At 36.2% G+C, this 24272-nt stretch overlaps 1 protein-coding gene across 7 annotated transcripts in view; it reads right to left on the bottom strand.

Annotated features, from left to right (window-relative positions):
- Positions 1–24272, bottom strand: part of LOC113068379 (rho guanine nucleotide exchange factor 10-like protein) — a 42590-nt gene that overhangs the window by 7387 nt on the left and 10931 nt on the right. For 3 of the 7 annotated variants that reach the window (XM_026241117.1, XM_026241116.1, XM_026241118.1), the window contains exons 6-22: positions 23927–23995; positions 21599–21742; positions 20745–20878; positions 19840–19953; positions 18420–18528; positions 18034–18137; positions 16971–17048; positions 16266–16445; positions 15356–15472; positions 15144–15236; positions 14438–14608; positions 13121–13266; positions 11661–11833; positions 10003–10118; positions 8429–8556; positions 7320–7420; positions 7049–7170 (exon numbers count right to left, since the gene is read on the bottom strand). In XM_026241117.1, the coding sequence (XP_026096902.1) occupies positions 7049–7170; positions 7320–7420; positions 8429–8556; positions 10003–10118; positions 11661–11833; positions 13121–13266; positions 14438–14608; positions 15144–15236; positions 15356–15472; positions 16266–16445; positions 16971–17048; positions 18034–18137; positions 18420–18528; positions 19840–19953; positions 20745–20878; positions 21599–21742; positions 23927–23995 (2099 nt within the window). Of the gene's footprint in view, positions 1–7048; positions 7171–7319; positions 7421–8428; positions 8557–10002; positions 10119–11660; positions 11834–13120; positions 13267–14437; positions 14609–15143; positions 15237–15355; positions 15473–16265; positions 16446–16970; positions 17049–18033; positions 18138–18419; positions 18529–18618; positions 19059–19839; positions 19954–20744; positions 20879–21598; positions 21743–23926; positions 23996–24272 lie in introns of those variants that run through there. The other 4 variants (XM_026241121.1, XM_026241119.1, XM_026241120.1 and 1 more) reach the window with 4 other exon arrangements.

Below are 24272 nucleotides of genomic sequence, written 5' to 3'. Positions count from 1 at the left end.
TGAAGGAAGTCTTTTATATTTTGGCAAAGCTGATTTTCTGCAGCCATTACTCCAGTCTTTACATCATCCTTCATTTAAGTATGCTAATTTGTTGCCCAAGAAACATTTCTAATTATTAATAATATTGAAAACTGCCTAATAATATTTTTACAAAGACAGTGATACACTTGTTTTTTCAGGATTCTTGAATAGAAAGTAAGAAAAAAAAAGTATTTTAAAGGAAATCTTTCATAACATAAAAATGTCACTTTTGAGCAATGTAATTTTTTTTTTACTCATTTATCCCAAACGTATAAATGGTTGTATAAAATGGTTTCAGCAAAACTGTTAAACATTACAAACTTTTTTTAATTCAAAAATTATAATAAGAAGAAATGTTTCTTGAGCATGAAATCAGCAAATTAGAATGTTATAGCTGCTGAACATTCAGTGTTGCCATTACAGAAAAAAAACTAAAAGAATAAATTATTTTAAATTATAATAACATTTCACAAAATGTATGTTCGTATGTACATACACACACACACACACACACACTTTTTAAGTGTAATTTCTATTTTCTGACATATGTAATTTTACCGTCTCTTTGTGTGTCTTACACTATAATTCTCCTTCCGCAATGTGGGATGCAGATAAATACAGTGAACCGTTCTGGTGCAACTGCTGTTTTATTCTGCACGCTAACAAGTCAATCAACAAAAAGGCAGGACATTATTTCATTCACCCTCAAATTAAGCATCTTGACTCTATATTTCAAGAAGGCAAGCATTAAGAATAATTGAAATGGCATAGTGTCACTCAAAGACCTTAAACTTGTGTTCAGAGAGATGTCAATTTGCCCAGTGCCTAAGGGTCATTTAAACATAAACATGAAAAACTTTTTTGAAGTAGCTGTACTTGCATGACTATTACAGACATAGCTGTCTGGGGTATCGCCAAGATGGCTGGCCAAGTGAACTGAAATTCCTTAAAGGAACATTCTCATGTCAAGAATTTTTTAATACATCCTTCTGTGTTGAATGCACATTTTGATCTGAAACATGATCATTAGAGTACTGCTACAGTGGGATCAAAGAAGAAAAAACTGTGAATTTCTTTGCTTGTTCAAACACCAACTCAGAGCCTAAGGATTATCTAAACTAGAGAACAGAATTACACTTTTATTTTTTATTTTATTTTGGATTGAAGGATTTAAATGATAAATATGATTTTCCTGTTTCAGAAAGACATAGAAAAGCAAAATTTAGCACACTGATAGAGGACTGTGAAAACAGTTACCATAGCAAATTTGGAGTCTATAACTCAAACTCTCTAGCAAACTCTCTAGTCTCTAACTCAAACTCTCTAGCTCTCTCTAAGCTCTCTTGAAACTGAACTCTGCAGGACTGCGGATCTCCAGGACCGAACTTGCCTACCCCTGTTCTAGGCCGTTTAAGTGATTGTCACAAAAATTGAACCAGATCATCTTCAGACCAAACTGGCAAAAAGTGATGGAATTCAAGTTGATTTGTCATACTGTTTTTGAATAGCACATGAGCCAACTCTACAAAAAACATGCAAAAAAGGATGTGAGGCTATATCTCCACAACGGTTTGGTTTTTGAGATCAAACTTGGTGTGTGTTATAATAAGCATAACCTGAGACAACCTACAGTGTTTCGGCACTGTGCCCCCTAGTGGTCAGGAGATATGGAATGCATTTGTTTGCTATAACTTCTGAATGCTTTGGCCAAAAATCAAAAATAGGCCTCTTTAGATTCGATGCATCATGCCGAATGGAATGATACCCAGTTTCACAATGTCAGCCATTTTGGGCATCGGCCAATGAATCATGAATCATGTTCTTAAATGCTGTATTTTATGAATGCATTAGCATATCGTTATGAAACTAATTACAAAATTTTCGGCTCCATATCCTCATGGTACTCAAAAGGTTTGGGGGCAGCTTCACCTTGTGGTAAAAATGTAATGATTAAATTAAGAAAAACGCTAATAACTTTTGTTTACAATAACTTATTGTAATCGGACTGATGCTGATAGATTCCTTGGATCATGACGAGAACACAATACCAATTTTACCAATATTGGCTGAACTTCCTGTTCACCGTTTTGATTCATGTTGACAACAAACTTTTTTTAACTCATAGAACGTTGGTCCGATTTTCAACATATTTGGCTCGGATCATCTTCAGACCAAGCTGGAAAAAAGTTATGGATTTTGTGTCGATACACGAAACAGTTTTTGTTTTGCGCATGAACAAATTTGCTGGAAAGATGCCAAACTGCATCTGAAGGCTGTATCTTTGCAAAAGTTTTACATATTTACTCCAAACTTTGTATGTGCCATTGTAACCTCACACTGACCACGGCACATCAATTTGGTAACAGCGCTACCTACTGGTCAAGAGTAATAAACCATTAATTTACCTTTAATTATGAAATTTCCAAAAATGCTAATAACTTTTGATTGAATTAGGCTACTGTAATGAAACTGGTCTCAAAATATTCCCTTGGTTGTGCCGACAACAAACATACCAATTTTCTCTAAGGAAATCAGTACTCCCTGTCCGCCATATGATTTATATATAAAAAAACTACTTTTTCTAACTTTTATTTTTTATTTTATTTTGGATTGAAGGATTTAAATGATAAATATGATGCACATCTTTTGACAGAAAAGCAAAATTTAGCACACCGATGGAGGACTGTGAGAACAGTTACCATAGCAAATTTGGAGTCTCTAGCGCCACCACTTGTCTAAACTTTAAAAATTTTTATGCCAAGAACCTTTGAAGCTGGCAAAAAGTGATGGAATTCAAGTTGATTTTTCATACTGTATTTGAATAGGACATGAGCGAATTCTACAAAAAGCATGCATGCTTTTTCTAACTCATCCTCATCTGTTGGTCTGTTTTTCACCAAAATCGAGTCGGATCATCTTCAGACTGTGCTGACAAAAAGTTATGCATTTTGTGTCGATTGACAAAACCATTTTCGTACAGCACAGTTACAAATTTTAGACATGGTGCCAAAATGAGTCTGAGGCTATATCTTTGTGAAGCTTTGACATAATGACCACAAACTTTTGTGTCTGCCATTGTCACCTCAAACAGAACACACCAAGATGATTTGATTACTGCATCACCTGTTGATCGAAAGTGATAAGCCATTTACTCATGTTACTAGAGGTTGAATTTACTCATTGTTGCATTTGGTCTGATGCTCCATGCCATGCTTAACTCCTAATTTTCCCACTGGAGTGTTTGGCCCCGTAATTGCTGCTTGCAGCTATATTTCCATTTTATTCCTGGGTGGGAAAGGCATGGGACACACACTGACTGTCTTAATTTGACACACTTTGCTGTCCATGTTTTGGCAGCTCTGATACATGTTGAGTTAATGCACATCTAAAAGAGCTAGCGACCACAGCCAACATTTGCTTGGAAAGAGATGTAAACGAAGTTAATAAACTACAGGGTGTTTTGGTTCAAATTACACAAACATAAGGTTATTAAACACCCATAGCCATTCAGATATAAATTATGCACAAGCCAGACAAGCTATTATTCCAAGTTTAATCATTAGGGCCCACATGTCTGGTGACAAACCCACCCCTGCTGACACTGTGTCTTAATCTTAATTAAGAGTGCACTGTTTACTACAGCAGTTTAACACATCATTCAGCACATACTGTTGTGACCTCATATTAACTATAGCACTTTGTAATTACAGCTCACGAGAAGTATACAAGTCAATCCAGTCAATTTCATAACCAATTAAGTGTGACATGACAAAATACAGATAAATCTAACTTCTTTCTGGTTTTCTATTAAAGTAATACTTCACCCCAAGTTATTTACAGCACTAGTACTTGATGTACTAGTACATGACGCTTTCTGAACTTGGAAAGCTCCAGTTCCCATTTCTTCTAATCATAAGGAAATAATGACTAGGACATTTATGAAAATAGGTCTCCTTTTTTGATGTTCGTACAGGTTTGGAATGACATTAAGGTGAGTAAATAACGACAGAAATTTTAGCAGCTTAAAAGACTATAATTGCAGTGTTTTGCTGTAAATGCTTTTGCGCACACACACTCGAGACATTTCCTGTGATTGCGTTTTAAACTGTCCATTAGATGAGACAGAAATTTATCCTCAGTGATAGCAGTAAAGTACAGCCACAGACAACAGCAATTTTTCCACTTTTAGTCCAGACTAAGCTGTAAAAATTTCATTTTATTATTACATGCAGGGTTAAAAAAAAGTTATGAATTAACAAATTATTATTGTAATATAAAACTTATTATTTATATATAATAAAGTATTGTACTACATGTATTTTTACCTTCATTTATAACATGATTATAACAATTGTCTATAAATAAATACATGTATGCAAAGTGTTGACCAAAATATCATTCACATTAAACAAAATAAGGGGGACAACTAGATGGCATTTATCTGTAATGTAATGAGAACCCATTACATAAGCCTATAGCACTGTTTAGATGTAATGGTCCTTACTGTGTTTGAGGACGATCTTGCATGGGAATTGCATGCTGCCAATGTCCCTCTCCTGCTGTGAGCCTGATGCTCAGCACTCTGATGTGTAAAACTTGCTGCAAACTGGCTCTTCCCGGATATGCACGGTGGGAATGGACCCCCCTTTCATCTTAAGCAATCTACTGGGGCCACGGCTTTTATTCACATTTTCCCCTCCATGGAAAAAACAGGTAGAATATTTAATATGTCCATTAATTAGCCCACTGGAATTATTTATACAAGGTTATGTGTCAGGCTTGTCATTTTCTTTTAAATGTGCTGATTTTGCACTTCAAAAAATGCTTTTTAGCATTTTAGAAAGACATCTTAATGTACTGATCATTTTTAGTGTCCTCAGTTTTTCTTTCTGCTTCTCAAACTCATTATTTTTTTGCATTCTGATAATATGGGGTGGAGATGGGTAATGTGGGAAGACCGATTTTAGACACAGACACATTTGTCTCATGGGTGTTTCTGCTGAACACAGACTCGACTTCGCATCACATAAGAATCCGCTTTTCTATTCCTGCATCTTCTCTAGCAGGCACAGATCTGCCTCACTTTCATCTGCAGTAATGAAGGTATTTTTCCCTCATCCTTTATTTTGCACAAAAAGTTTCTTTTATTTAGGAACCTCTTTAGATCTACTCTGTCTCAAACATGCATTTGTGTATGTACACAAATATAAACACATGCATCAATTCATATATTTAGAAGCTTCCCTTTTGAAGAAGACGCGTAATTAACTTAGTTCCAATTTGGATTTTCTTGGAAAATTTTAATTGGCTTGCTCACAGCTTTGCCTTCCATGCACGAGGAGAAACCTGTGCAAGCAAGAGATCAGGGTTTGTTAGCATGGTCTAGTTAGCCTCTGATGGTAGATGCCATGTCTACAACATTACACATTTTTGTATTTAGAATTTGGAGATCTTAAAAGAAAACACTGATGATAATAATGAGTAATGTTTCTTAAGCATTAAGTAAGCATATTAGAATGATTTCTGAAGGATCATATGACACTGAAATTCAGCTTTACCAGGATTAAATTACATTTTAAGTTTGCAACTTCATTGGGAATGTTTGATTACTAAACTTCAAATCCAAGTTTATTTTAAGGTACGCAAGTATACTGAAATGCATGGAAGTTTTGTCAACAAATCAAAGAATCAAAATCAACTGCAAAGAGCACATGAGCTATGAAGACTTTTGAGCACTTGTGAGCTGCAGTAAAGCAACATATTCAAACTCATTTTGGGCAAGGCTGGCACTGGAGTATACTTCAAAAAGGATGATGACAGAATGCAGATGAAAGCAGATGTAGGTTAAGACGGGTGTTTGTTCAGTACCAAAGAGGAAAGATGTATACATGCTTGGTGAATCGCAGCCTGACTGAATGCAAATACAGGCATACAGAAAGTGAAGCCTTAGCTTTTTGGAGAACGTTTGATTTGCTCACAGACAAAAATACTAGGGACTATATTTAGACCTTAATCTAAACCTTCTGCCAGCTCTGAACAATGGGTCCTAAGGCTGCAACCGTATGACTTCAAAGTACTACACATCCCAGGTAAAAAGAACATCCACCATCAAGAGATAGCAAAAACATCAGATGCAGGATCAGATGAGCATGTGAGGTTTGTAGCTGTAAGAATGACACCCAAAGCATCCAGAAGAAGCATCAGTCACTCATCCAGAGTTGATAGCGGTATGGAAAGCAATCATTAAAGGGTGAATGCATCACATTTTGAGAATAATAATGCGAACACACCGGCAGCAAATGAGTTGTGAAGCATTTGTCATATTGCTTCCTATGAAATACTCTTGCTATGGGACATTAGGGATTTGGAAAGACATTTGAACCACACAAAAAAATCATTTAATAGTTGTTAGGAAGACAGAGCTAATGAACCAGAACTTTTGTGGACAATTAGACAACGTGGTCATAAACTATACTTATGTGTGTTGGTAAAACATATTGGACTATATTAGATTTGAGCTATTGGTTTTGTTTACAACCATTTTTCTTCAATACAAAAAGAAAATACAGAAAAGGATAATGTAGTGTAAATCCATACATTTATAAACACTTTTTTTTTTCCTGGAAAACGGCTACATCTGAACAACATGGTTTGGAGCTTACAGCATATTGCAGGCATAATTGCAATTTTTACAAAACCACATCTGTTAACCAGCTAGATAACAGTATCTGAGTGACAAATTAAAAGAACTTGCAAAAACAACGTTGAATACACTATAGAAACCAACGAGCCACTCATTGAGAATGAATATGAGATACTAAATAAAACTGTAATTCAATGACAAATCATGACAGTAAAGCAATGAAATCCAATGGGAGAACAGAACTACTACTAATAAATATAATAAAAATTGGACCAGCAGAAGTCTTAAAAAAAAAAAAAACATAAAACGACTTCTGTGTATATCTGAATAGCGTTCTTTCTTACGTTTACACAAATACAAACTGGTTTGTTGTCTATCACTTACCTTCAGATCTTGCATTTTTGGGGTAAAAACAGGCAACTGGCAGGCCAGTAACGGGCACCAGAACGGAGGCTTAGTCTTTTCATCATCCTCTACACACACCCAGCCGGGAGAGTTTTCATCTCCTACACAAACGGTAATAAGCTTAGCCTGAGGCGCAATACTGTCACTTAAACTCAAAGCTTTTTACACATAAGAAAATGAATCCATGAAAATAATAAGTGAAAGATTCATGTCAACAATATGTTACTCAAGCCAGAGATGCCACACTTACTCAGGGCGATTTTGGCCAGATGCAGGCGATTGACCCAGGAGATTTTGCTAATTGGACTGGGCGTACTGAAGACCACTGTGAAACTGACTGGACGGCCAGACCTGTCAAGTGGTGAATGCCCACACAAACACACACATACACACACACACATATGCACAAACTGTGAAAAATCCAAGATGAAATCAACACAATCAAAATCCAAGTGAAACAAAGCCTCTTTTAGTTCCACGCATGACTAAAATGAGTATGTACAGCTTTATTTATGCCAAGAGTCAAAATAATTTGTGCCTGCTAAAAAGAAAAAAGTGCATTGCAACATAAAAAAAATAGAATTCAGGGGTCTTCAACAGGGGGTCCACAGTGGTACAGCAGGGGGTCTGGCAATTACTGTTTGATCTCAAAATAATTCTTTTGAAAAAAGGAAAATATGCACTGAACAATAATGGGTTGTTTTCAACAAAGGTTTTATTGTGCTTCCCACTCTACTGTGTATAAAATACATGTTAAAATAATGAACATGCTGCATTAATTTAAATAAAAATACAGTAAAAACTATAAAATTGACATAATATTGAAATTTACCATAACTTTTATATTGTAATATATTTTAAAATGTAATTTATTCCGGTGATGGCCAAGCTGAACTTTCATCAGCCTTTCTCCAGCCCTCAGTGTCCTATGATCCTTCACAAATCATTCTGATATGCTTATTTGGTGCTCAAAAAACTTTGTCAATAGTATTAATAATAAAACATTTTAAAGGCTGTATGTAACAGGGTGTGCTCAATCTCATTATCCACCAACGGGGTCTTTGGCTTGAGAAAGGTTGAAGATCCCTGCCTTAAACCATAATGATCCATTAGATTTAAGAAAAGCTTGAATCTTAAAAGCTGTTCAGCCTGTGTTTAATCCTCCAAATGATCAGAAAAAGTCTTGTGGCTCCGGGGGCTGAGCCTGTCCAAGACAAATCCCCCAAAAATAAAATCCTTCTGATACAAGTGTGATGAAAGTGTAACTGTCATATCCACCCACATTTGAGGGGAATTCAATGCACAGCTCTATTTTGTGTAACCTGTGCCCACTGGCATTAGTGGGTAGTCTGCACTCACTTGTCAGGCTTCCCAGGAACCATCAGCCGTAGACGACACTTGTTGGCACACTGGATCTCATCCTCTTTGATACGGATGAGCCTCTGAAGAGCCATGCACCAGTCCTGCCCCACTGTAGTGTTGAGATTCTGTACACGAACACAGACACATTTACAGGAGACCGCTGTCAGACTGACTAAGAACCGGTTACCACACTTAGCACCCTGCTTTTTGACATTTGCAACATAATTAGCGCAAGGAAAGGTTAAAGAGTGAGAAAGTGACACAATAGAGTGCATTAGTGCCTGCCCAGTTTTTCAGCTACACTGGTTCCGGAAGTATTTTGTCCACTCATTTTTCCCACAGGGATTTTAAAAAGGCCTTGTTAAGGCATTATAAGCCATGAACCAAACCCATCAGCTATGAGGTGAAACACATTATCACAAAATTTGATTTGAAGTAAAAAAGTATCTGAAAATCGGACAAAAAAAGACAACAGTACCAGATTGTTCACCTATTGTTGTAAAGAATCGAATTCCTCATGGAGAAAATCAATGCAGCTCACTGTTGCACACTACAGGGACTAAAAATGGGTCGACTAGTCGATCAGTGAGGTTGACCAACTTTTCTCCTTATTTTTTGTTGTGGTTTCAATATTTTTAGCAGGTGCGCTTTAAAAGGAATGGATTTACAGAGGAAACCTCATGTGGAGAGTGTTAGCATGCTGACAACGTGCTGCACTTCTCAGAAAAGTTGCATCTCAAAATTCATCCCCTTGAATGCTCCACTCCAACAGCCATCATAGCAGAGCTTTTGATACAAATCCACTGTCTGCAACAACACACTTCAAGACAATTACTGTCGGACTTCAAATCGCCTGCTGCCAGCAATGTTTCTGTTAGTATGCATAATCCATTTTTAAGATTTGTAAAAAAAAGGTTGCAGATATTTAGCGTATATAATTAAAATAGCTGTCAGCAACACTAGGATCTTAGTCAGAGTGGATGTAAACTGAATAATGCTGAATGTTGAATTTTTATTTTTTTTGTTAATGAAAGCATGGCTGTGAATGATCCTATACTATGCTAGCAAAGCTAGTCAAAATAAACATCTGCAGAAATGCTGTCAAAATGAATGTTTTAAATACAAAATGAATGAAATTCTGAAATTACAAATCTGAAACTGTTTAAGGCTGCTCTGATGCTGCTTTTTTTTATTTGTAACTATGCCTCTATTTGAACACTCCTTCAGCAACATCTGAATAGTGTCTGGTGGAAACATCTCTCAAGCAGCCTAAGGGCTTCCTTAAGGGGATAGTTCACCCAAAAATGAAATTCTGTTTACTTTTAAATTGACATTTTTGAGAAAAGTGTTTTGTTGCTCTTTTCTCACATCTTTTTTTTTTCACAAATGATATGCATGAGATGGGTAAATGAAAACCGAATTTTTCATTTTTTGATGAATTATCCTTAGTTGTTCAGACTATTCGACTATGAAAATACATAGTTTTTCACATCCCTAAAAGCAATTGAGTTATTCACTGGCAGTCAGAAATTGGCCAGGTGTGTAACGCTGCGGATGATTAAGGATTTTACCTGGTATGATCCCTGCAAGGTGCCCACCAACAATGTGACTTCCTCCACCACAGAAAGATCATGTTGTAACTCCTGCAGCTCCTGAAACAGCCGTGGTGGACCCAGAAACAGCTTTCCTGAGCAAATAACATTTCCATGATAATCAGTAATTATATTAACATTAAATCTTTTGGGACTGAAATTAAATGCCCCCAGCAAACTCTTGCAATGGAACGACTGCGCTCAACTAACATTGTAATTCTGTGCAGTATTTGCATCAGGCTGAAAGCTCAAACACAGCAGGAAAGATGTAGAGAAGAGGTTGAAATTTCTGATGTAAGAAAAAAAGAAAAAAGTCTCCCAAGGACTTTTGGTTCATCTTATCCTGGAATTAGACCCTCTGTTGTGTTCTCTGACTATCAGGGTATATTTCCCCTGCTGGAGAGTATGAGCTGGGTTCAACATTGAACCCTGAGGAAAACTAAGATGAATGCAGCAGGAGGACTGCACACTGATATTAGCTCGGCGACAGTGATTTGTCAAAGGTAAAGCTGACATAACGGTGGGGAAATTGGAATTTCTTGTGTTTACCAGTGTTAGAGAACAGTAAAAATCCATACAATAATTTATAAGGAGACTGAACATTAATACTATTTGACAGTGTTTACTGCTCTACTACAGCACAAACAATGGAACAAGTGTACTCCAGTTAATTAATTTCCATTCCTTTACAATTCATAAATGACTCTTATGAGTCAGTTCTTTTAATTAAACAGAAAAACTCATTAGTCTGAGCCACCACATCCAATCATGTTTGCAACTTGATCCAAAGAGCATTAATTTTAAATTCTTACAGGTTGATTATATTAGAAAATGTAATACTATTAATAATATAAACAATATTTCTTAACCTGTTAATTGTCACCGGGACGCCTACATTTACTACGTTTATCTAATAATGACCAACTATATATTGTTAGAAAGGTCTAAAACTCCTAAATAGATATTTTACCAATCTTTTTTTATTATTATTATCTAGGAAAACTAATAGATCAATTTATGGCAAGAGTGCACCTCAAAAACCTACATCATATCAGAAGTACTGACCTTTGTCAAAAAAAGTCTTCTTTGTTGCCTTTTTGTCTATCACACATTAGAAATCATCAGAAATTTAAAAAAAAGAAAGAAAAAAAAAGAAAACTTAAAATCTCAAAATTTATCCTTTGAAACACATTTTAAAATCAAACATTGCATTACCATGAAACTGTTACATCAAAATCATGTTACAAAATGTTTTCAGTCATGAATTATAAAAATGAAGGTTTGGATCATACAATTTCAAGTCTATGTTAAAAAATGTGAGTGACAGTTAACAGGTTAAAAATAATGCAATAATGAATTTAGATTTTTAAAATGGAAATAAAATTATATAAAATATAAAATGGTATGTGTGTGTTTGTTGTATATATATATATGGATAGATAGTTTGGGTTCAAATTCCAACTAATGCTGAATTTATTTAAAAATACAATAAAATGTAGAATTTACAATTTAAAATAACTTTTCTATTCTATATGATCCAGCTTCACCAACTACATCAAAAAACCAAGTTCATTATTTCATTATTTTGCCCATGCTCCTCTAACCACATGAAAGGAGTCCTCTTTAAAAATGCCAACCTTGAGAGTTGATGGAGCTCAAGCGCCTGCTTCCACTCTGCTGGTAGATGCTGTCTTTATGCTGGGGGGTCTCCTGGCCCACCTCCACCACTTGCACTTGCAGCAGGGGGGCACTCCACTTAACTGCGTATTTGGGACCGATTGGGACTAGGCTGCTGATATCTGGAGGGCCCCTGATTAAACACAAATTAATTACTTTAAGATTGCACAACAAAGTCAGAATCACAATTACAAATAATACATGATTAGAGAACGTCTGAATGATATTGACGGAGATCCAGGAATCAGACAGGCAATTAGAGCTTTGTGATCAGAAAGATTCCCAGAGAGCCTCAGACTCCCTGCGGTGATTTCAGGAAATTATTATTCATGTATTCCCTAGTTATGCATGATCTGCATTGAGAAACGTTCGATTGAGATTGAAGAATGCAGAAGAACTTTGAAGACAGTGTAAAATCATTCTGATCCGAAGTCTTTGAAAACAGCATGACCCAGTGGTCATTAATGAAAAACCTGGCAGATGGGAGACTGTTACCTTGGATCCTCAAAGATGTTATCAATCCCCGTTTCAATGTATCTATGTGTCAGTTGAGAGGGAATTAAAATGGAGTTGGCCTTAAATTATAAATTATGAGCAAGTAACTGAATTCTAATTTAGTTAACTATATTCATTTATTACCTAATACTAATGGTCTGTCATCATTTACACACACTCATATCATTCCAAACCCTTATGTCTTTCATTCTTCTGTTAAACACAAAAGGAAAGTTTAGGCAGGATGTTTCTCCTCTGCTCTTTTCCATACAATGAAAATAAATGGTGACCTCCAAAGATGACATTAAAGTATCATTAAACTAAATCATATGACTCATGCACTATATAACGAGTCATCTGAAGCCATATGACAGCATTAAATGTAAGATTATTCACAGAAAATTCTCTCTCATTTGTGTCTCATTTAAACATGCACACAAGTAAGCATGCATAAGTACATATTTTAAATCTGTTACGAAACAGCAGAGAATCAATGACATGAAATAATGTCAAACCTGATGTGACATGTTTTGATACGCTGGATTTGAACTTGAATGAAAATTTTCAGATGTGTGAGAGGAGGACATTTTCAGTGAAAAACAACTTCAATTTGTCTTTTCCTCAACACAAAGCAATCAGATGGCTTTAGATGACTAGGAATATAGGATATGAGTCACATGAACTAGGTTTATTGTGCCTTTTGTCATCATTTTCCAAGCTTGACAGCTCTAGGTCACCAGGTACTTGAATTATATAAAAGAAGCAGCACAAACATTTTGCTAAACAAACTCAATAAGGTTTGAATGAGGGTGAGTAAATGATGGCAAAATTTTCATTTTTGGGTTACTTCAATATAATTAATTAAGGTCAAACCTTTCTCATGAAAGACGGGACAGAGTTGTGATGTGTGAAGAGGAAAGCTTACTTCACATTGATGTTTGCACAGACGAGCATGTCTTTCAGGAGGAAGACTTTGCGCTCCTTAGACTTGAGGACTTGACCCTTCTCGCCATAGACGGTCTCAATTAGTGTCTCAGACAGAATCAACTGCTTCTGATCCGAGTTCAGTTGCTGTTATAAAAAATAGTTTTACAAAGTAAATGAATACACCCACACCATGAGACAATACTTGCATTACCTGTATGTCTCTGCTTTTCAGTTTAGACTCTATTGTATGTGTGCATTGCAGCTGCTGAGGGAAGTGGAAATGCTCTATTGCATTGGTTCTTAACCAGGGGTCACAAGATGAATTGAAATAATTTCTTTAAAAGAAAACATCTCCCTCTGCATTGAACTTTGAGTTTCGTAACGTTACAGATGTTGTTTATGCTCTAACAGCAACATTACACACTAACTAAAGTTAAAATTGTGAAATAATAATCAACCACCCCTTTCATATATGTGACCAAGGACCACAAAACCAGTCTAAAAACTAAAAGATTTAAAAAAAAATCTAAAAATCTAAATACTGAGAAAATCGCCAATTAAAGTTGTCCAAATGAAGTTCTCGGCAAAGCATATTGCTACGGTAATCAAAAATTACATTTTGATATATTTACGGTAAGACATTTACAAAATATCTTCATGGAACAAGATCTTTACTTAATATCGTAATGATTTTTGGTATAAAAGAAAAATCAATAATTTTGACCCATACAATGTTTTGGCTATTGCTGCAAATATACCCCACCTTTAGTGGTCCATGGTCCATAACTAATTTTAATATATTAAATCAGTCTAGCTTAATTAAAATGATTAAAAAAAAAACTCAAACTGAATATAAATGTATAATATGAATATAATATATAATATAATATGCACAAAAATTTATATAAAAATAAACAGATAATCTTTTTATAACTACTTCTGGCTTGACATTACATGAGAATATATATAATATGTTGTCTTTATTATTTCATAATTGCTATTTTCACACAGTATAGAAAAGGGGCTTTCATACTGTATTTTGAAACTATAGTTGCCTTTATACAGTATTTTAGGAAGGGGGTAGGAAGGGTGTTCTACTAAAATAACTGACAACCTAACACCCTGGCAAGGAAACATCTTTGTCAAAGCTATTTCTAGAAAGAGGAAATGTGGAAAATAGCAGTTTGATCACACTGACAGTTCATGTCCTTCCTCACTCCCAACCAAATTATCTTTTAAAGTCAAATCATTGTGTTGTTGGGTTGGCAATGCTTTGACGTGTCCCGTGTGTGTTTGTAGTGTGGTGGTCTCTGACCTTACTGAGGTTACGGTCACTGACGCTACGAGTGAGCTGTTGGATTTCGGCGAGCTGCTCGGCCAGCCGTTTCTGCTCGTTCAGCTTTTCGGCGAGAGTCTCGAGCTCAGTGAGGGCCAGCTGCAGCGGCAGCCTATCCTGATGACCCACAGGGGTGGTTTTCAGCATGTCCTGTGGAACACAGACAGATTTGTCTGCATTTATTCAGTAATTACTACCTAATTTGTCATTTAGCCAATGCTTCCATATAAAGTGACCTACAATACACTTATTACAAATACGGTCCCACACAAGCAAATTATGTTAAGTGGCATGTTTAAAGCCGTGGGAAAAACACATATAACAAGTTTAGAATTTAACTTTACTCATTTAACATTAAAAAAACAATCCTGGCAGAACATGACTTTTTCTTCTGTAGTAAAATAATAAAGTCTTATTTAAGTAATTAGCATACACAAGGGAATTCCTCAGGGTTAAGTTTCGTATGTTTCAGCATTATCTGTACAGTATCACATCATGGTTTTGATAGGAAGCACACATTGTGAGTAAAATTAATGTGCCTCACGAGCACTCTGTCTTTCACTTCCCCAAGTGTAACAGTCTGAGAAAATTCCACCATTTTAAAATTAAACTACTTATTTGTCATTCATCTTTAGCTTTGTGCATGTGTGTGTTTGTGTGTATTTGGAGCTTTCAGAGTACTAACCTGAAGTAAGAGTATGAACTGAGGAAAGCGCTGAATTGGTTTGACCATGAGACCATAAAGAGTGATTCTGTCTTTACTGGCAGCCTGCTTCTTCTGCAACCCAGAAGAACATAAAACCAGGTCGGAAATGACAGGCACTTAAATGGAACTAGATTTTTACACTGGTAAGTGTGAATCTAAGTGAACAATTAGGAGCAGGTTGAGAAGTTCACCTTGAGAAACTCCAGGAATGCTGGCTTGGACATACAAGCTTTCTTGATAAGACCCATAGCATTGGTGAAGTTGTTTACATAGTCGCTGTACACATCTAGCACCATCGATTTGGAAAACTAGAGGAGATGAAAACAATGATGAGCTCAGAGGCAGACATAACAATCCATAGTTCAGACAAAACAGAAGATCCATGTACTTCAAGACTTAATGCTTTGTAATCCTTACACTTTGTAATCTGTACATAGGAAAACAAGGTACAAAGCTGTCAGTTAAAAGGTACATCTTTATACCTTATTCATCTCTAAATTGTACATACTAGTACTTAAAGATATTGCTATTTTGAAGCGGTACTACTAAGGTTAGAGTTTTGTACCTTTTTTTAAAGTGTACTTTGCTTGCATTTGTATTTATCTTTTGGACAATATGGAGTGACTAGATGTAAGATTGTTTCACATTTACTGATAAAACGGTCTTAAACATTATGTTCTCAGCTGCAAAGCACAGTCTGCATGATGCAGAGGAAATTAGCACACTTTAAATAGAACTGCTGACTAAAGGATTTTCTGTTTTTCCATCTGCAAAGATCCTTCATCACAGAAACAAAAGAATGTGAGTCATGCTATGGTATAAATAAAGAAAATCACAAAGTACAACTGACTCTTATAAGCAGATCTGACCACCCTTATTCATGCAAAAATCTTCATCTTAATATAAAGGTTATATATCTTGCCATACAAATCAGCTGGATCAGTGCTATGCAACAGTGCAGTGTTTTAAATAAAAAACAAGTGTGAAAACTTTTGTAACCAAAGCAACAAAAAAAGAAAAGAAAAATCAATTAACATAAAAACCAAAAGCTGTGAAACACACCACAAATTGAAAGTTTTAGTAGAACAACGGGAGACGTACTGAAGCAACAAAAAGGTCTCCGATTTTCTCTGAATTATCCCATTCTGCAACACGGGAGGCCAGAGCAATCTGAAACATGGAGTGACACTGCAGGATCTCCTTCAGCCTATAAAAAACAGGCTGGATCTTCTTCAAGCTCAGGATCCGCGGCTCCGCCTCCATCAAAGGCTTCTTATATTCCTAAAATATAATTCAGGTGGTAGGTATGAGTGAGTGTGCTCAGATTGTTCAGTTTGGGTTTTATCTCTCTGTTGATTTAATTAACATATTCACATCTATTCTTATCAGTTTAAAAAAATACAATAGAATAAATGAATCTTCCAGCTTAAACAGCACAATAAGATAAGGGTGTATGAATATATTTTGCTTTTGTCTTTATCCTGCTGAAAAAAGAGCAAACCACCCTGCCCAAGAAGATTAGGATCAGTTTTAATGGGTTTAAAGGGGTTTTTGGCACATGTCAGTTGCTCAGGCTGGTTGACCAGCTTAATCTGTTTAAGACCAGCAAAACACTTTAGGCAACAGGGTATATTTTTTAACAGGGTATATCTTCCCCCTTGTGCTTTATTCCTAGTTTTGCCCTCCTTTACACTTCATTAAGAAGATTGAGGAATATTTCTGTTTCTTGCATTATTTGAAAAGTGATAATTCAGAATAATTTTTTAGTATTACAGTCATATGTAAAGTCATGATTGTGTCACTGACCAGCAGGATCCTCTTGAGTGAGTCTAAGTAGCTTCTTTCACTCTGGATGATAGAGCCAAGAATATGACGCCTGACAACCTGTGACATTCAAAATAGGAATTTAAAATCAGTTAGGTTAACTGACAGCAAACCAGCAGCTAAATATACAGTGAAATATAACTACAATTTAGCATAGCTGTTTTCTATTTTAATATATTTTTAAAAGTAATTTATTAATGTGATGACAAAGCCATTACTTCAGTCATCAGTATCACATGATCCTTCAGAAATCATTCTGATTGCGCATTACAATTAATGTGCACTGATTTGATGCTCGAGATAAATTTCTTCTTATTATTATCTTATTATATTATTATGTTGAAAACATCTTTGCTGCTTAATAGTTTTGCATAGAAATTTGATGAATAGAAAGTTTAAAAAATAAGGTACAGCATTTATTTGAAATAGATTTTTTCATAACAACGTCACTTTTGATCAATTTAACGAATACATGGGTAATAAAGGTTTTAATATCTTTCACAAAACAAAAAAAAAATTCTTACTGATCACAAATATTTTTAAGGTGGTATATGGAAATATGTCATAAATGAGCAGGGCAAGTATAATACTGACAGTAATGCAGGCTAATTGTTACAGAGGGGGTTCCAGTACCGCCTCTTCCTCACCACCAGAGAGAACTGTCCCCTGAATATTAGCGAACTCTGATTTGGACTCCATTTCCCATCATCCCTCAAACCTGGGACTGATCACACTCCACACTTGATTTCAATCTCACGTGATCATTCAACCACCTGCACCTCATTTACACGCTCACATATAAACCACACCATTACAATGACTTTTTGTGAAGTCTTGATTTGACCCGTGCTGTCTTTTCTGAGTGTTATTACCTGTGTTTTGTTTCTAGTGCTATTGACCTTGGACTGTTTCTTGATTCTCTGATTGTTCTCTGCCTGCCCACACTTGGTTTGTTTCCCCTGGACTGCAAAAAGCTGAAAATGGATCTAACGCCATCTGATGTGTTGCAACAGAGATTCAAGCATAAGTACATAGAAACACGCACCTGTTGGCTACTGAGCCCCTCTGGCATTGGAGAAAGTTGAGGTGGTGGATGTTTGAGTTCAGATACAGTCACATCCAGATATCCAGAATCTTCCTCTATGTCATCTGCACATTGACAGTCAAAAGCACAGTTAAACTCCTCGTTCCCACTGGCATCACATACTATTCCAATACTTTCCATCTCTGCTCAATTCTCTTTCTAGGTAAACACTATTCTGTAGCTCTGTAATAATTCATGCCACTTGCTATCTCAGAATAACTCAAACATTCAAAACTTCCAAAGAGGCTTCTATTCTCTAGTATCGTTTCTGTACTGTAACCTACCAGGTGTCAGAAAAAAAAGGCACCAGAAACCAATAAGAGGAAATGAGAGTCTAAAAGTCAAACCTGTGCAGTCTTTTTTACTCAGGAAGGACACTTTGCGCATCATGGCTATTTTGGTCTTTTCCAGTCCATCTTTTGTGCCATTCCTAGCTGCTTTCATGAGCTGTTGAACCTAAGTGAGGAAAGAGAAACTGGTTAATGTCATAAGATGAAAGCGAGGAACAAAATGAATCAGCAAAACTAAAAGAGAAGAGATAAATTCCTGTTTGTGGATCAGTGTGTTCAGCAGCACCAGGACAAAGCCTCAAGGTCCCTCTCTGCTCAGTTGCAGCACTCAGTGGATTTCACACAGTTTCATTTTCGTTGTACAAAAAAAAATAAAAAGACTTCATTGTTCAATGATAACCATGACGGAATACTATAATTAGTAGCTGTATATGAATTTTGGTGAACAGTTAAAATTGCAACTAAATCTAGATTTATTCTTAAGTAATATAGTAAAATAACACTGATCCTTAAAACTTAAACAAAACACGCCGCAGAGCTCCGTTAATGCTTCTTCCATTTGCATTTTTCCTTGTCATGTTTTTGAAAGAAGTCTCCTTTTTTCATAAATTCTCAGAATTAAAAATACAATTAAACTTTAATATTCTGAAATATTATTGCAAGTTAAAATACCTATTTTAACATATTTTAAATGCAATTTATTTCCGTGATTGCAAAACTGAATTCTCAGCACTCATCAATGCAGTCTTCAGTGTCACAAGATCTTTCAGAAATCATGCTAATATACTGATTTGGTGCTCAGGAAATATTTATTTTTATTATCAATGCTGAAAACAGCTTTGCAGCTTAATATTTTTATGGAAACCATAATGCATTGTGTCAGTATTCTGTGATGAATAGAAAGTTCATCTATTCAAAAAAAAGATTGAGAATGTTACAAATATATATAAGAAATATTGGTTGCACTTTATTTTTACAGTACGTTTACCTACATGTACTTACAGTGTACTTACAGTGTTTTATCTAAGAAAGTTCTGGTAATACAAGGTAACTACATGGGGTGGGGTTAGGTTTAGGGGTAGGTTCAGGGTTAGTACCTAGTTATTACATAGTTATTTTAATTACTATAATAAGTACATAGTATGTACATGAGGAACAGGACTGTAAAATAAAGTGCTACCGAAATATTACTGAATACCACACATCTATTTAAATACAAGAGCCATTTTGTTTGTCTGTTGTTATTAATTACTAATAGAACAAACTTAAAATAGAGGAACTATGAAAATCCAAAACAATGAATTAATGGAGTTGACATATCATGGTTATGGAGAAAATATAAGTTTGATATTTTCCTTTATGGAGTTGACATATCATAGTTAAGACAGAAAATATAAGCACGATCATTCATAAGTTGATGCTTTGTCACGTCTCAAGAATCAGTGATTACCACGCACCCACCGCTGTATAAATGTACCTTAACGTCATAGTTTTGTTTGAGTTGGCCGACATCTCGAGCCCCTAACCGCATGGCTAGCTCACGCCTGGTCTGCACGCAGCGTTGCTTCAGACGTCGCACATCTGGGGAAATCTATATCCATTAACACCATGTCCACGGGCGGTATGGGACGGGGGTGGGGGGGTTTGAAATGTATCAGTGCATAAAGAAAGATGGCAACAAAGATGGGAAAAGGAGGAAAATAATGAGATTAAGAGAGAGACAAACACAAGCAGACAGTGATAACATCAAGGCCAACAACTGGGAACTGAAGGCAGACATAACAGTGTGAAAAGAGAGATTTAGCCTCAAGATTGTCTGTCTTGTTTCACAGTACTAAAACATCACACTTAAACAGCTTTACTGCTCACCAATTCTTCCTTAAACAGAAGTACCTAAGGTCAGACTGGTTAGTCCGGTTAAGGCTTTCTGTACCTGTTTTCATGCGTGACACGCAACATCTGCAGATTAAGACCTCTCGGGCATGCATCAGCAGACATTAACTAAGAACGGGAACAGTGTAAACCCAGCAAGCAAGGAGAACTGAAAGTAACCGAGTGCAAAAAGAATCCTTTGCTTTTTTAAAGTCGAAGCATGTCATTTCTGCTCTACTAGTAGCTCTACTAGTATTACTGAACAGAATTAGCATAAATAATGACTGTTTTCAGACAGGTTTCAAATAACTCCTATCTGCCACTGGTCACAAAAATCAGTAGCCTTGCCTCTAAACACACACCACCGGCTGAGCTAATGCTGGGCAGCATTGCTTTTGACTTTTGTTAGTCATTGCATACTACCACCCTATAACAATGCACAACATCTGATTTATTTATTTTATAACTTATTAAGAAAGTGTTGATAATGAATGGGCAGTGGATTTGTACCTTATTGCGAGTGGGCTGCTTGGTCTCGCTGTCTGAATGCTCATCGTAACTCTCAAACTCACTGGAGCCCCAGCTGTTGTCTATCAGTCCGGGCTCGCCAGACCTCTGCACCTCCTCATAAATCACATCATCCTCTGAAAAATAATCAAGAAAAATGCATATGAGGTACCAGGAAGATGTCCTGGTTTAAGATACATAGGTGTGTTGGTTGGTACAGGCAAGTTACTAAAGGGTGAAAATAAATCTTTGCCTGCTATGTGAATGTACTTAGAATTATTGTTCAAGGAAAAATGTATTGTTCGTAGTTTGCACTTTATTACCACATGCAATATTTTCTCATGGCCTCCTCATAACTCATGGATGCCCCTAGTGGGTTCATCTACACTGTTCAGTGACCCAGGCTGGCTACCTTCTTCACACTGACCTTCCTTAAGAGCATTCATGTATATTTTTTAATGCAGATATAACAGGCCAGATAGTTTGACTTTGGTCATTTTGTTAAGGAAATGCTTGAAATCCGATTCTCGGTTGATATCTTGGCAAATTTCACCGTTCTGAACATTTTTTGAAACTCTGCATCGGTCATCTAATCAGTAGGAAAACAGATAACCCTAAAACAAAACACAGTGTAATGTATAATTTAAAAATAATGAAAAATCATTGCAGAAAATGCCTTCATTTTACCACAGAATAATGGAGTGTCATGTAAATGTAAAATGAAAAACTTTAAATAAATAAAATGCTCTCCATTTCTGCCATCTTGAAGAAACATATATTCATTAGCACTCAAGTGAGAATTTCCCTATGGGTGATGACATTACTAATCTGGCTAATGCCCATAGTCAGACACTGACCTGCATCTGCTGGCATGATGTTTTCACAAGGCACATCATCGTAGATGACCTCTGAGCGCGCAGGAGGTGCTGAGTTCTCCTTCAGTTGTTCAGGGGGTACATTTTCATCTGATTCAGGAATGGCTTTCCCTTGGGGAGGCAGACCTAGAATGTCATTCATATAGTCACAACAAAAACATCTAAGTACACATCATATACTCTATTACATAAACAATAAGAGACTCCTAATAGAAGTGTTTGATAGATGTTTGAGCATACTCTTAGGATGAATAAAAACAAAACAAAAAAAGGATAGGATAGGATACTACTTTAAGTGGGTTGGACATTGGGTTAAGCATCTTTTTTGAAGCACAAGTAACTGCAAACAGCATTTGATAATCATTCATTATAGCTTCAGCGAGGAATTGGGCTCAGTGCAGTTTGCGAAACTGGGTGCCAAAGAAATTCAGCCCTGATTAGCACAGACATTAACAATTAGCAAAGCACATTAACAATCCTTTTGACTTAGATTTGAGCTTGCATTCTGACAACGGTGCTACAAAATAACAAACATACTCCTACACGAGCAGTGGATTGACAATTCATACACTTGTCTGTGCTGTGACAGTGTGTACAGATTTGTTGACAACCTCTTTTAAGCTAATGAAGTCACCTGCTGAGTCTCCCCCATGGGAACTTAAAATATCTCAAAGTGAAATGTTCTTTAAACTGTTTAGTCCTCTGAATATCTGAAGGATATTTCGAGACTTCTGTCTGGGATGTCAGGGGGAGATCATTTAAAATTCTGAGAACACATTAATTAGGAGTAGGAGTATCTCTCCTGGGAATATTCCAGGTTTAACCCAAGTTAAGCAACCGTAGCATGTTGTTTACCACAGAAAATCAATTCTTATCTCGCAGTTTGTAAAAATGTGTGAAAAATGATAAAAATCTACAGGGAAACATTTCCGGCATCGCATTTGCATAAGAACATATCTCTCAACGTGCGGCTCAAAATGATTTTCTGCAATAATTGACATCATGTCACAGATGTTGTTGACATAGCTTTACTTGTATTGAACCCGGATTATTTTGTGTGGCTTTGTAGATGACAATGATTCTCACTGTGATGTTGCACATATGTAAATGTTTATACACTGACACACAAAGATCTAAGCAGGGGGTGGATGTAGAAGCCAGTTCTCATTATTAGACATGGTACAGCAAGAGATTGTATTTAAAGTGTCAATATGGTGCAATGCAATATGTGTATCTATAGCCCAAATCTTCAGTACTACGATGCCAAAATATTCCAACAGCCTGAAACAAAAAGACTTAAATGGGTTGCTAATTATTCTAGAAGGCTGGTAGACAAAAGGTCCAAAGGGACTAACACAGATCTGACTATGCTAATAATGCACAGTCATCTGGTTATTATTGCAAAATAGACTGCTTATTATTACACGGCTACTGACCAAATTAATAATACACTACCATTCAAAAGTCTGAGGTCTGAGACGGACCATGCAACTATATTGCCATGCAAACATGCAGAAAGTCTGCCGTGATATGAGAGACATGAACCTAGCTCCAGACTGATTATACAGTATTGCCATGGGCGACACAGAATATTAGGAAATATCAGATGGCTGAGGGTGGGGACTGACCAGTCAGAATCAAAATGTCCAGAGAGCCGTGTAATAGAAAAAGGAGATCTATGTATGATTACAGTCAAATACAAAAACGGCACAGCTATTCCAACTGTCCTGGGGAGTGAGGATTGTACCTTTATGCAGTCGCAGAGTGAGCTCTGAAACCACACTGAACCACTCCTGAGAATGAACTGGGGCTGCACACACATAGCATAGACTGTTTTACAGCCAAGGGACACAGCTTTGAAGTCACTTCTACTATGGCTGCTGAATTGTTGACGTTACCAGGACTTCTCAAAATGATGCCAAGTAATTTTGTTAGTTTATATTAAGTATTAGTAACATGCATACTTTTTTTTTCCAATGTACATTTCACAATTTAAGAAAATTCATTATGTTGACAAAGGATTGTATATTCATTGTATGATTTTGTTTGCACAATCACTTGTTTGTTGTGTTATTTGATTGGATTGCTACAGAATTTGAAAGAAAAATCTCCAAAACAATCTGATTTATTAGACTGAATCAAGTGTGGACATTTGGCATGGGTGTGTTGTTTTCTTTCCCGTGAGATTCCTGTGGGTCTGGATCGGATTAGTCATTGCTATTTTTCCACATCTCTGATTTCCATGCTGATTTGTGCATTAGTGTGGATTTACAGGAAGGCATGGTAGAGGCCCTTCTCAGAGCCACCAACCTGTCTGAGCATGTTTGTGGGGAGACTTCTGGATAACTGCATAGAGGCACTCTGGCCAAAAATGTGAACCTGGAGATACATTTTCAAACATCTTTGTCAGATTTAAGAACTGAAATGTCTTCCCAGCTGGAATTTACTCCCAGACGTTGTTTTTTCTCAAGTGAATCAATGCCATGGATGAAGGTTGAATGAATCACTGCTAAGCTTTGTTTCTGTTTTACTAATTGAATTAATGTTGATATTGTAATGTTATATCAGCACAAATTGATGTAGTATTGTAAACCTTTTTTAACAACATCTAGCATTAAATGTTATTTCAATGCTGTTTCAACATTTTCAACGTTGA

The sequence above is a fragment of the Carassius auratus genome, linkage group LG44F, assembly GCF_003368295.1.
Source record: "Carassius auratus strain Wakin linkage group LG44F, ASM336829v1, whole genome shotgun sequence".
NCBI lineage: Eukaryota > Metazoa > Chordata > Actinopteri > Cypriniformes > Cyprinidae > Carassius > Carassius auratus.
This window is presented reverse-complemented; position numbering and strand designations above follow the sequence as displayed.